At 40.7% G+C, this 14,382-nt stretch overlaps 1 protein-coding gene across 2 annotated transcripts in view; it reads left to right on the forward strand.

Moving 5' to 3' along the window:
* The window catches only part of FSHR (follicle stimulating hormone receptor), an 85,667-nt gene that overhangs the window by 61,432 nt on the left and 9,853 nt on the right, over nt 1-14,382 (forward strand). For both annotated transcript variants that reach the window (XM_086743970.1, XM_086743971.1), the window contains exons 5-8: nt 4,134-4,205; nt 6,448-6,525; nt 10,783-10,851; nt 10,967-11,041. In XM_086743970.1, coding sequence (XP_086600096.1) covers nt 4,134-4,205; nt 6,448-6,525; nt 10,783-10,851; nt 10,967-11,041 — 294 coding nt within the window. The remainder of the gene's footprint in view (nt 1-4,133; nt 4,206-6,447; nt 6,526-10,782; nt 10,852-10,966; nt 11,042-14,382) is intronic.

The raw sequence follows: 14,382 nt of genomic DNA on the forward strand, positions 1-14,382 counted from the left end.
GAAGAGAAAAATTAATCAGTGTTAATGCCTGAGACTGAGCCCAGGCACCATAGACCATGGGTTTAATGACCTTTGCAACACATTGCTTGCAAGGCTTTCTCTGTGCTGCTTCAAAAACAATTGTATAGCCACTAGATCTTATTTTTGGGCAGGCAAGAAGCCCTGGCTAGCCTTGTCAGTCCTCTCATCAGCTTCAGGGCCTCGTTACAGCCACTAGCTGTTGAACATTAATATGATTTAATCTCTGTCAACTTCGGTACAAATACTCACCCCACTCCCTTTGTCTCCTGCATCATCATTACCAGTATGGCAAAAACACAAAGGAGAGAAAAACGCTTTAAAAAATGCAATGCTGAAATGCTGTAAACCTTCTAGAAAAATGCAACCTTGACTTTCTCACGAGTCTTTTAGAAGTGGTGAAAAGAATTGTTAATTGGTCGTCTTGGATCTACGCCAAAGAGACAGACTGCTTCCAAGTGGTAACTTATTGACCTTCTCATGGGTACAAGACTATTTATCTGGCTCTCATTAGAGAGAGCTGTGGAATTGTCTGTTTAATAATGTAGGGATGGCTTTTCAAACCTATTTTCTTTTCCAAAATTAGTTCTCATGTGTTATCTGTGTGCTTTGGTTCTTTTTTTAGTGGATGTGTCGACGTCATTTATTAAGCAATCTCAGCTTAAAATAGAATGATTTAAATGTAACACTCCTTTCAGATAAATTTTGAGGACATACAGCTGGATTGTTGGAGGACAGGGGAAATTCAGGTTGCAAAAGTATGCATTTTATCTGCAAAAATAGTTCACACTGTGGAGAGCAAAGCCCAGCTCCAAAGTCTTGCAGCTGCTTGTACCTGTCTGGTCTTATTTCATGGAGGATCTGACACATGTCTACCTGGCATGCTTCCTAAACCCAAACCTGTATTTGCTGCAGACACAGCAAAGTCCACAGAATCGCTAACCCTTTTCCTGGAGCTGGCTCTTCCAAAAAAAATAAAAAAAAAAAGTGACCTTCCTTCTGCGTGGCAGCCTCAGGATTAAAGACCTTGCCCCAGAAGTGGGTGCTGTGGGTTTCAGGGTCGGCTTAGCCTGCAAGGCTGGGACGTGTGAGTCAGAGGAACATCTTGCTGGAGCTGGGCTCACTTGCAGTACAAAGTAACCAGTATGATTAAGGGACACAAAAATAATACTTCCTGAGTGATGGTGTAGTTATCTCTGCCCACCTTGGGTTTGCAAACTCCCACAACAAGTTGTTGAGGTAAACTGTGTTCCCAGTTTTGTCAGAGCAGCTCCTAACAATTTGGCGTAAAAAAGAGCAGACATGTTGCTATATCTGGAGATAAGCAGCCAGAATCTTCCAGGAATTAGTTTCTGCAAGATTTTTTTTTTCTCTGCTGATCGTGGTGCTATGTTTTGTTAAGTGCTAACTCCAGTAAGCCTTTTCAGAAAGACAATTAATGCTTTGGAAAGCAGCCATCAGCCATCTGAAAAACATGTTCTTACCAAGCTGTTTATGCATGGCAAAAGGGGACTCAGTTATAACACAGATTAAAGAGGACACTTGTTTAAAGTGAGGCTACTAAGGATGTATACGTTATATGGTAAATATATTGACAAAACTGTCCTGCAGGAAAGATATTCAGTAAATTGGATTATCTACATTCTAACAAGATTATCCACCTAAAGGCCTCTGGAGATTTGCTGGTTGAATAAAAAGAGAGGGAAGATCTAGGCTGCAGTCTAGCTAAATATTTTTTTAGTTCTTTTTCTGCAATTAATTAAAAGAACATCTTCTGCTCCTAGTCACTGTTCTGTGCCTCTGTGCAACCTCTGTGCCACCTGTAGATTTACTTCAATATGTAATGATTTGTCAAAGATGCTTTCCTTTTCATCTCATGCTGCTCAGTTGACACCAGTACAAATTGAGCCCTGAACACTTTGGGATAACTGGAAAGATGAGGACTACAGCATCACCAAAGGCCTTGAATGTGTTTTTTCACACATGTATGGTGAAAGCCCTGCTAACCAGGGTGACATTTCAATATGCTGGGAGTATGTTGCCATGGGGAGCCCTGTTTGAACATCATATGTTAGAGTACTGTTGTCTTTCATTACTGCAACACAAGGACGGAGATTTTCTTGGGAAAGTACTGTAGAAAGGAAAGCTTCTCATTTCTTCTGTGTTCTGCAATAGCCACATGCTACTTGGTGTGTGGCTTCTTCATTTACCAGTTAAAGTAAATGCATGCCATAATTTGTATTTAACAAGTGGCTTGGGAAAAAAAAAAATTGCATGAATTTTTAGCATATGACTCATTTAAAATTAAAGGCAGCTTTTAACTAAAACCCTGTACATCTCCAGTAATTTTGAGAGTGTACTTTAAAATACTGTAAGGGAGGAGTTGCAGGTTCTTCTTCTATTGCTTCTAATTTTTTCAACTTATTCCTTTCACAATGTCTAAGTGCAGAAGTACTTTAAATAATCAGGGCCTTGTGAAATCCACCTGATTCATTAATCATGCTTTCTATTTAACTATATATAATAGTTTTTCAAAGGTATTTTTGTAGAGCTTTCTTGGTCACATGTGACAGCTATTATTTTTAAGCTAATGCAATGTCAGACCACTTTGACTTCTGAGACGAAACAGTCATGACATTTCAGTAACTTTCCCAAACTAGGTTCTTGAATATTCAGTATTCTTCTTTATTTTTTTCCTGCACATAATGCATTGTTTTCTGTTATAAGAAGAGAGAGATAAGAAGTTGGCTTTTCAACGTGAACATCTGAGGATATCAAGATACCGCTCAGGGAGCTCAGAGCAGTACTTATGCAAGTAAATGTCTATTTTATGGACCTGTGTGTCACCCTGAGTGCCCAAATGCAGGATTTAGTTGTCACATGGAGATGTTCAGTTTCAGTTCAGATTATGAAACCTGAAAGGTTGTAGCTCTCCTGAAATAATCTAGCTTCATAATAAACAGTAAATGAATGTTGTTACTTTTTTCTGGTCTCAACAGTGCTTTTCATCACCATTCAACTATTCAGGAACGAATCTGCCAAAAAAAAAAAAAAATCACATCCAGTCATGAAAGAATATTGTTCTGTTCAAGTGCCAGGATAAAAAATACCTTCCGTATATGACTAATACCTTCCTTAAGGAACAAATATTCTCAATGAAAGGTTGCCTTCTCTACCATCTCACATATTAAAAACACAAAAATATAACAAAACTTTTAAGAACCAAAATTTTCTCTTTCTTTGATAGAGTAAAAATGAGACATTTTGATGACTGGGGAGAACTCCCAGCTGGTCAGAGCCCAGCTTGGCCCAGTTCCTTCTCTCTCCTGCGTTCAGCTCTCCTTCCGGCCATCAGCAGCCACCAGCCATCTCCTGCTGGATAACAAAATTTGCTTAAATTAGATGTGGTACAGCCCTGTGGACACCTGTGGCCATGTTTCCTTGCTGGCTGCGGGCACAGGATTGTCCTTCAGAGTCAGCATTTGTGGAACGGTGTTTCATGGACAGGAACCACAACGCAGAGGCCAGTGATGCTCAACATGGTGGGAGGGTGGAGCCAATTAAATACAGAGGCTCTGGCCCAATCCCAGTCACACAAACTGCTGAAACGTTCTCATGCATTCAGTTCCTCACTATTGGACACGTGGGGGAATAAAGCGTCCTAATTCTCTCTAACTTTCATGAAATAGTATTATTTCCAGTGGAATTAATGTATCCTCTATTGAATAGAAGGTTAAAATTGTGGTAAGTGAGATGATACTTTTGTCATAAAAGAGCTAATGTGAAAATAATTATCCTGTGTCAGTGCAGTTGGTTTCTTATAATATGATTGGGAAATTAATACCAAGAGTTTCCTGAGATCATCAGGAGGGACCATGTAGTTATCCAAGGCAGAGTTTCTCCCTTGAATTCAGTGGTGCAGAATTCAGCTCGTGCTTTGAAGAAAAACCTTTTTATGTTACAATGTCAAGTTTCCTATGAGCAAATCCCCCATTTGTGGCTAAACTCTGCCTTTTGGAGCTACCATTTTAAGTCCAGTGTTCTTTCTTCTTTGTTAATTATTGCTTTGTTCCTGGGGCTGAGCGAATAATCTTTATCTGTTCTGTCTCCCTTAGGTTAATATCAAACACTGGCCTTCGGTTTTTGCCTGCTGTCCATAAGGTGCACTCTTTCCAGAAAGTTTTACTGTGAGTTTTGGTATCTGCTTTTCACTTTTTAAAAGCTCCCTTTGAATGTTCTTCTGCTCCAACAAAACCTTTCAAGATGTGATTCCCCTTGTGTTTGCTTATTATCTTCACCGTAGCGTTTTGAGTTGTAATTTTGTAGGCATTGATGATAACGTTGCCTGAAAGGTCTCAGTTCTCTCTAGGTCTCCCTTCTACAAAGCGTTATAACTTACACTTTAAGGACCACTCTTCCTTTAACTATGCAGTGGGTGTGTGCCTGGAGGGCCCAGAGGAGCAGCATAACAACCTTTTACTCCTCTTTCACCAGTTGAAATCCAAACCAGGCTGGTGGTAGTGGAAATTTGTTGCCACCTGGTGACAGTTCTCTGGCCTGCATGGAAAAAGTTGCTGATCTTGGATCTGTTTTCTGTGGAGAGGTGGCTGCATCACAGGGGGTGGGGGGGGGAAGCGAGGAAAAAAAACGGGGAAATATCCCTGTTGTGCTATTTTTTTTTCACTGGCAGTAAAACTGTCCAGAGAATTAAATTTTTTTTTTTATGGAAAATTCCATTGCCAATGGGGAAAAAAACATTGTGTAAAAATTTGTGTGAAAGCAGGCACTTTTTTTTTTTTCCATAAAAGCACATTTTTTTCTGTAAAAAAAAAAAAAATGCATATCAGAAAAAGCTTGATTATTTCTCACTGAAAAAGATCTTGACATAAATTTTTCAATCAGTTCTTAGTATAACTGAAAGCAGGAAACCCAGGAAATAAGCAACAATTTCTTCTCTTCCTTTGAATAAGATATATTGTTAATGCACAGAAAAAAAGTTCTGCATGTTCAAATGTTTGATAAGAAGATTTCAAGCTGCAGAAACATTAATCCTGCAATTGTTTTAATAATCGTCATTAATATAAATAAAAATGCATAGAAAACAGAGGGAGGGGCTGCCTGAATATAGTGTATACACATGTAAGATAAGAAGTACATTTCTGTAATAGACTTGATGTACGTAATTCTGAGAACTGCACTTCAGGGCTCCCCGAAGCCATCAAGCAAATGTAACAGGCAAGGAGCTACAGAGCCTTCCTCCTCTATACCTTTATGTTTATCACCAGTCTTAACTAGACTTGAATTACTGTGTCCTGCTGAGCAAGAGTTAATTTTTTTTTCAGATGAAACTCCTCACTTTCCTGTAAGAATAAGTGGACCTTGATACTGCTTGAGTTCCAAACTAGACCTTGGTTCAAGCCCTGGCCCCACTGAGGTCAATAAGAAAATCCCCATTGGCTTCAGTTGTGCCAATATTTAAGTCCCAAAGACAGGTCTTGATGGGTCATTGATGTTTATAAAGGGCTCATGCAGATCCTTAGCAGAGGGATACACTTCACTTGTATGGTGCCACGCTCCCTCCCTATTCTACCTCTGCTGACCTCAGTTTGCAGAATGAGGCCTATGCCTAAGTGTCACTTAATGCAGAGTTGTGGTCATATTCTACTGTCAGCATGTGATAATTTTGGAACCACGCTTAATTTCAAGCTTTGGAGATAATTAATTTAGCTCCATGCTTTCCAACAGAAACAGCATGAAAACAACCATATCCCCAGTCTAAATTATGAGTAATACTATTTAACTTCTTTGAGGTCTATTTTGAGCAAATGACAGAATGTATATCTGTCCTTCCTTTTCTTGTATCAGTCAAAACTGCTGAAAGACTGAAATGCCTACCTGTCAGTTCAACAAACTACGTTGACAGAGGTCCCACGTCTTAAGATCTTAAGCACATAAAAAGCTTATAAGCAACCCTGTTGACATCAGCAGGGGAACAATTTGTGGGCTGGTAGGTACCCTGCTGAATCAAACCAAAAAGGCTAATGGCTTTTCCTTCTTCTGACTGGGATGCTGAGTGAAGGGCTGGCCTTGCAGCCCCTCAACTTACATTTTCTGGGTAGTGTGTTTGCTGGAGGAACTGTTTCATCCACCTCAGGGTTATGAGATCCGAGCTTTTATGCATTTTAATGACTTCGGCCTATTTGGGAGGAAAGTATGGGGGTGTTGGAAATGTTTTGCTGCAGCATTTTTTACCAGGAAGGTTTGTGCTCTGCAGACAAAATGTCTTGAAAATGTAAGTCGCTACCCTCTGCCTATAATACCTTCTCAGATTAAATATCAGGAAAAATACTGTGTTTGAAATAGCGTATCGTATTGAAAGGCTCACAGAGGTACAAAAAGGTGTAGTTTCTATTGTATTTTGTTTTTCAGAGACATTCAAGATAATATCAATATACGTACAATTGAAAGAAATTCATTCATGGGCCTGAGTTCTGAAAGTGTGATTCTGTGAGTAAGACATAGCAAATTCGTTATTCTCCTTGTTAGCTCATTTATTTTACAGAATAGGGTCAAGGAAACCAGGAGATGGGCACTATTTCATATGTTTCCAAATTCAATTTGAGGTTTTAGACTTCTCCCCTACCCCTGAAATCTCTGCATTCTATTTCCATGAAAAATGAGTGCTTTTGTGGTTTCTTGTTGTATTCTAGTCCTGCTCTTTTTTTTAGAAGCACAGCATAGAGCAAATTTAGTAATTACTGATGCCAAGGTTAAACATATTCCACCTACAACAACAGTTCTATGTGATACAAATTGTGTTCAAAAGGATGGCATGACTTATAAATATTTACATTCAGACACATCATTCAAAGACGTTTATTACTCAGGCAAAATATATGTAGAGGTTGTGGAAATGCGGTATATTTGTATACAATGTTAATGCATTGATACAGGCCAGTTCACAATGCAGTTTCAAGCTGCGTGGTCAGATGACTCTACATTTGACTTGAACAGTCATGTATTTTAATGATCTGGCTTCTTTAATCCTTCCTCTTAGTATATCCAAATGTACTGTTTGCTTGCTAATAAGCTGCCTTCATCTCACCTAGCCAGTGGCCAGACTGGAAAAATTTCCCACTGTGCGTGTACAGTTTACCTCACATACCGAAGCAGACAAGCAAGATCTGATTGACTGATTGCAATCATGTTGATTTTGATGGGAGCAAGGTCAGACCATCAATATTTGAAGAGAGGACAGTAGCAAGTCACTTAGCTGTTATCTCTCCTTATTTCTCATCAGTTACTCACAACCTCTGTCTATGTCAAGTTCCCTGAAGTTTTAAACACACACACACACACAGTTTTCTCAAATATATATTCAAGTAGTGATACTCCAAATACATTCTTTTCTCCTGTAATGGTAATATTTGCTGTGCAGGTGACACTTCAGGTATGTTTTCAGAGCACTGCACAACAAGTACTGTATTTGTTTCCGCAATACCACTAAATGGTGAAATAAATATCCCAGATTTTTACTATGATTTGACCTCGCTGTGCCACTTGAGCACCATGAAAATGGTTAGAATCATAGAATCGTAGAATGGTTAGGGTTGGAAGGGACCTTCAAAGGTCATCTAGTCCAACCCCCCTGCAAGAAGCAGGGACATCCCCAACTAGATCAGGTTGCTCAGAGCCTCATCCAGCCTGGCCTTGAACGTTTCCAGAGATGGGGCCTCCACCACCTTTCTGGGCAACCTGTTCCAGTGTTCTATAACCCGCATCATAAAAAATTTTTTCCTAATTTCTAATCTAAATCTACCCCCCTCTATTTTAAAACCATTACCTCTCGTCCTATCGCAACAGGCCCTACTAAACAGCCTCTCCCCATCTTTCTTGTAGGCCCCCTTGAGGTACTGGAAGACCGCTATCAGGTCTCCCCGGAGCCTCCTCTTCTGCAGGCTGAACAGCCCCAACTCTCTCAGCCTGTCCTCATAAGAGAGGTGCTCCAGCCCTTTTATCATCTTTGTGGCCCTCCTCTGGACCTTCTCCAACTGGTTCATGTCCTTCTTGTGCTGGGGGCTCCAGAACTGGACACAGTACTCCAGGTGGGGTCTCACCAGGGCAGAGTAGAGGGGGAGAATCACCTCCCTCAACCTGCTGGCCACGCTTCTCTTGATGCAGCCCAGGATGCGGTTGGCCTTCTGGGCTGCAAGGGCGCTTTGCCTGCTCATGTTAAGCTTCTCATCCACCAGCACTCCCAAGTCCTTCTCCTCAGGGCTGCTCTCAATCCATTCTCTGCCCAGCCTGTATTTGTGCCTGGGATTGCCATGACCCAGGTGCAGGACCTCTCTCCCCAGGATGTCTCATTGCTCATATGATTACTGCCTGGGTATTGAAGGATAGTCCTCTCTGAGGACTTGAGGCTGCTGGTTTGCTAGCAAAATTGGCCTGGGGCTAGGGGGGGATCATGTCCTCTTCCAGCTGCTTTGCCGTGCCTCTGGCAGCAGTCCCATTGCCACCAGCTCCTCGCACCCACCAGTGTGTACAGGAGCAGCAAGTGCTGTGCAAGCAGACCTGGCCACCACCTGCCTGGACAGATGATGTCCTGACTGCTGTAGTTGTTCTATGGGACAGAGGACCTGCATGTGCTCTTTGAGAGTCCTTGATTAGGTTTTCCTTTTGCTGTGATGAACTTTCCTCATTTTAGGCCCAAATTTCCTGGGTTTCTGTACAAAACTGAAGTTACTATGCAATGCAATAGAAAATTACTGTTGTAGCGACCCCATTTTGGGAAACCAGGCATGTCAAGATAGCATTAAAAACACCCAGGACCCATTGAACCTCCATATTCTTGGGAGACACAATTTTAGCAGATTTAGCTGTGGCAGGCTCCAAGCATGTTTAAGCCAGTAAGTTGCCTTGCATCTGATCATACACTATGCATGGGATCAGCACAGACTGGAGCTGTGGATGCATTTGGTAAAAAAGTGCTGGAAATTCAATGAAGAAATTTACCTTGCTTCCAGGTCTGCGTGCCATTTAGAGCCTAAGATAGAGCTTTCCTGCCCTGGAATAGGGTGTAAGTAATACCTCAGAGGCAGTAGCCTCCTGCATGGGATGAATTTTAAAGTGTGTTTGAAAATGCTGCTATAGTCATTAAACAGTGAGTTGAAGCCTGTATGTCCAAGCTCTGGACCTCTGCCTCCATTGTCACTTGTTTCTAACGTAAGAGTTAGTGGAGTCAGTAAGGATGCTGGTTGAAGTGAGGAGAGAATTTGTCTCAACAGAAATTTGTCTATACATAGTATAATGGTCTTGGGATTTAAGTTGTTTGTTTGGTTTTTTTTTTTCCTCTTTTTACTACTTGAATGCAATTAGCCAGGTAACAGGAGTGTATAGTCCACACTGTATGGCAACAGTGCCTCTGATTTTATGACCTTAGTATCTCATTGCATGACTATCATGTTCAGTGAGAGAATGCAATAAGTGCTAATACTGTGATTAAAAGCATATATATCAGCCTGGCAGCTATGATGGATAAGATCAATGTAATATAATAAATGTTTTAAGTGCTGTAATCAGGGACATGTCTCTCCTCTGTGCCTGCTCACTCATGTCTAATAGTGCTTGCAAGTGAAGGGGACGGTGACAGTTCCCCTGATCTGACCTGACAGACATTATAGACACAGAGCTATGTACATCTGCCTGTCATACTCGAAAGGGTAATCCTTTCAGCCAGACCCACAACTGATTTTCATGCTGACCTTAGCTCACCACCTCAGACCTTAGATAAGTGGGTCACTTGCATGCTCAGCTTTCAGTGTGGATTAAGAACAAAATGTCCAGGTTTGCCAACAGTTTAATTAAATCAGGCCATTTTTATTATGAATCAGACCTGTCATTGCCTGTTGGAGAGGGTGTGAGTTGCAAAGTGACGTTTAAAGCGAGATGAAAGATTGCACTGTAAAGATGATAAATCTAACTGACCCAAATGTAAATTTTTAGGACCGTGAAGGGAAGAGAGGGAAGGACGTTCATCGTTAATTAGTTAATGCACTATGCTAAAAACTTGGCGGAAAGCCCCAGGAGCTTTGATTCCCAGGTTTGCTACCTGTGTCTCCTTCTCAGGGGATGGAGCCTGGGGAGGTGAGACTGGGGCAGTGGAGCAGAAGTGCGCATAATTTGTCGAGGCAGCAGATGTAGGAGGAATCAGCCACTTCCTGGGCAGTTTGGCACCGCTCCTACCCTACTCCTGTCCTCCTGCCCAGCTCGTGATGTTCAGCCTCCCTCTTCCACCTGCCTCACTGAGGATGTGACATCGCCACTGATGGTGGACTTTTTTTCTAATAACTGACAAAGTTGAGCCATGGCCTAGTGTTTCAAAAGCACCTTCAAAAAAAGCAAAACTAAGTGTTACTGACAGCACCAGCAGGAAAAATCCTGGTGTCACTCTTCCTGGGATTAAGCTGGAATGGACTCATTGACTCTACTGTAGCCTTCCCAGGGGAGCCATGAGCCATCCAGCTATCATCTCTGATGGTTACTATCATCTGCCCTATTCACATTTGTACTTTCCAAAGTCTTCCTCCAACTATTGCGATCTTAGCAGCTGGTACTCATAGAAATTTCACCATTTGAATATTTAATAATTTTGAGATCTGCTTTGAATAATTTTATCTGTTTGATTCACTGCTTTGAATTGTATACATTTGGATTATGAAGCATGAATAAGAACACAACTCTTTTTTTTTTTCTCCATTGCAGATGGTTAAATAAAAATGGTATTCGAGAAATTGAAAATCACGCATTTAATGGAACCTACCTGGATGAGCTGTAACTATTTCTGTTGTTTACTATTCTGAAAAGCAATTATTAGAAGGTAGTAACTGCTGCAAGCTAATTTTTTAATCTCAGATTGTTTTAGCATCAATATTGTTGTATTTTTCAGAAATCTAAGTGATAATCACAACCTAGAAAGATTACCAAATGAGGTCTTCCAAGGAGCCAATGGGCCCATTGTTTTGTAAGTAATATTCAGATATTATTTTTGTCTTTATTAACTCCCTAGAGAATAACAGAGAAGAACATGTGAATGCCAGTTTGGATTTCAACACTTCACAAATCTTGGAGTTCAAAACTGGAGGTGTAGTTCTGAATATAATAAAACTGGAAGCTGTTGTCTGAAATTTCAGTCTAGATCCATGTTTTCTCTTTGTCCTCAAGTTTTTGGGAGGATTTAGATCCAGGGATTTAGATCCAGATTCCTCTCCACAGTAGATTAGGCTCTGAAGAGATTCATTCTGCTTTATATCTTCCAGAGAAAAATGCTGTTAATTTTTTGTTTGAGCAAAATCAAGAATAGGTGTGTGGGTCCTTGGTGCTTAAATCTGAATTGTTTACCACTGAAGATCTGCCCCTGCATCTCTGGAGCTTAATTTTAAAGACAAAATCCCTACCCTACAGGGATAGGAATTGGGATGTCCCATCCCCTGTAGGGATGAATATGAGATATATCATGCAGTCGCAGCAGGATATCTTTGGTGAGAAATAAGCTAGAAAGCGAGATCTCAGCAATAGACAATTCAGCAGTAGGACGCTCATGGATGTCATTCACCATTACCTCAAGCCATGGTTTGCCATGGGGTCTGAAAATGTTTGTGAGTGTGCACAACTGCTTGGATTTCTGAGCTCAAGCTACAACATGTAAGAGCTGCAATGCCAATTCATTAGAGCCTTTCTCTCTTCCAATCTACCCTGGGAGAGGATAGAGAGGGCTAGGATTCACCCACAAAGGATGAAAAGGGATCATTGGAGCTGTTGGAAGATTTTACACAGAGGTTAGAGTGGTCAGAAGTATAAAAAAGAGGGAGAAATATGACTGGTTAACCTTTCGTTCAGATCAGAGCTCTTCTGAAGGCCTTTTTTCCATGTTGCGATGGTCAGTGCAGCTATGAAATGAAGAGCTATGGTATGGGTTATTGCATTCTGCTCCACTTCCATCACCCCCTCAGAGTGTCTTCCTTCTGACTCCACTGAGAGTGGAGCATCTTTTCAGCAGTAATATAATTGATGTTTCTTTGGAAAAGTATTGTTTCCTGTAGTGAAAAGTAAATGTATTTTCTTTGCAAGCTGCAGCTGATACACTCGTATTCTGAAGGTTTATCAAATTGATTTGGCTGTAGTTCAGATTTATGTGATAGTTCAATTTCTAACACTGAGTTATTTGTGTAAGAAGTTTTCTGTTCCATTACCAATACATCTACTATTCTATGGATAGGAAATCACCTTTTTATCCTGACTGAGATCATGAAAGAAGAGCCTTCTGACTCATCTGTCACTGTAGTGTACACCAGGAATGCGCTTTCACTTGTGGAAATGATTGACCCATAATCATATCTTTGCTGGGAGAAATAGCGTTGCTGCAATAAAATCTGTGTTGCAGACTGCAATGTTTTGTTAGAATGAATGTCAGAATGTTTTAACTCTTGATCTTCCTGAACCAGTGTTTTACAGTCAATTAATACTAACTTCTATTTTATAATTCAACATATTAAAATAATATGAAAGAAACACAAACACAAATAGTAATGCCAGAAAGCACCAATCTTAGCCCTTGTACAGGCTAAACAGTTTCACAAATCAATTCCTTTCACAGACTTACAGCTCTTGGCTGAATTACAATATCTGTTTTGGAAAGACATCAAGTTTTCAGTTAAAGGATTTCAGCGCTGACAGTAGGCAAGTAAATCAAATTACTAATTACTCCCAGACCTATACACATTCCTTCTATACAGAAATACACTGTATTTCCAACTTTGAGTTTCATAGCTTCCATTTTCAGCCATATTGTTTCATTTAATTATGTCTCATGCTCCCAGAACTGTAGTGGTTTACACCAACTTTTACTGAAGTCCTTAGGAGTTCTCTGGCTGTGTCCTGACTCAGATACAGGGCAAGGTATGACTGTGGTCCATCCTATCCTTGCAATTTGTCTTCAATGGGAAACCCACATATAGGGGCCACGGGAGAGCTCCAGTAGATCCTGAGCTCGACAGCTGAGTCCCTGAAGCACAGCCAGAGATCAATTTTGATACAAGCATGGAGAAAATTGTTCTCACCCGTCAGTGAGATCTCTGCTCCTCCAGCCATTTCTTGCTATTTCTGTATGTGCCTTTCAAACCACATCTGTTGGTCAGTATTTTTGCTAATCCAGCAGAGACTCCCAGTGGGAAAGGGAAGTGACTGGAAGAGAAGTCAGATTCATTTTGCTGTTCCTGCATTGGCTGCTGTCAAGGCTGATGACTAGCAGCCAAGCAATAATAATACAAGAACATGTACTCCAGTCACCAATACTTTCTGGTTTGACTTCCTGCTGCCACTTTATCATCTTGTTCATCGTGCTTGTTTAATGTATCAAACCTCTAACAAGAGAAGAATGTCCCAAAGAACCTTTGCACTGAGGTCTGCTTATGAGGTCTGCTCATGATAACTCAGTGGAGTAAGTTACGAAACCACCTGCACAGCTTGCTGTTCAGGGGCCTGTCAGTGGTATATGGATAACTGTCCCTAACAGACATACCAACAAACTCTGCAGTAGTATGCAAAACACTCTCCCTAACTTGCTTCTGTTTATGTGCAATACTGGGCATAAAAAGAAGGGTTTTTAAAAGAAGAAGAAAATATTTTAATGCAAAAATATTTACTATTTATGAAATTATTTAGAGGATCCAGTAACATTTTAGCTATTTTTAAAGTCTAGGTGATATTTCTATTCGTATTTACTTGTTGTTTCCACCCAATGTAACAACAGTTTGTACTCGGTGAAGATTTTTACCTAACAAGACAAAAAAAAAAAAACATTTTCCATGCTCTTATTCAGAATTATGAGTCCTTGTGAAGTTTCATAGGCTCTTAATGATGCCATGAGTGATGCTGTCTGTGGATTTAGGCAGAAAACGGCTTTTTAGTTGTTGAGTCATGAGCATATACTCTAGGTGACAGTTTTCATTAGGCAGCATACTAAGGGCAATAGTCAGTGCACAAAACAATCAAGGTTGCTCGTTGCAACCTAATTGCCTCTTCAAGTGTCTAAGTCAGAAATCAATAGTCTAAAATTCCTCTTCAGCTGTTGCTTTTACCTCCTATGAGAAACAGATTAGGCCCAGAACAACCTCAGGACCACAGGATGGCTTCTCTCAGCCTGACCTGCAGAAGTTCAAAGTATTTCTGACTCCACGGGTTGGTCTCACCCTTTCAGTAGAAGTTATGGCCCCAGGTTAGGGTAGCAGAGAGGGGTCTCTGCTCGTTCCTCTGCTACCACAGTTCATGGTCCAGTTGTTGAAGGTGGTACATTCCTTCAGAGCC

Source organism: Chlamydotis macqueenii, chromosome 3 (assembly GCF_036417535.1).
Source record: "Chlamydotis macqueenii isolate bChlMac1 chromosome 3, bChlMac1.mat, whole genome shotgun sequence".
NCBI classification, from domain to species: domain Eukaryota; kingdom Metazoa; phylum Chordata; class Aves; order Otidiformes; family Otididae; genus Chlamydotis; species Chlamydotis macqueenii.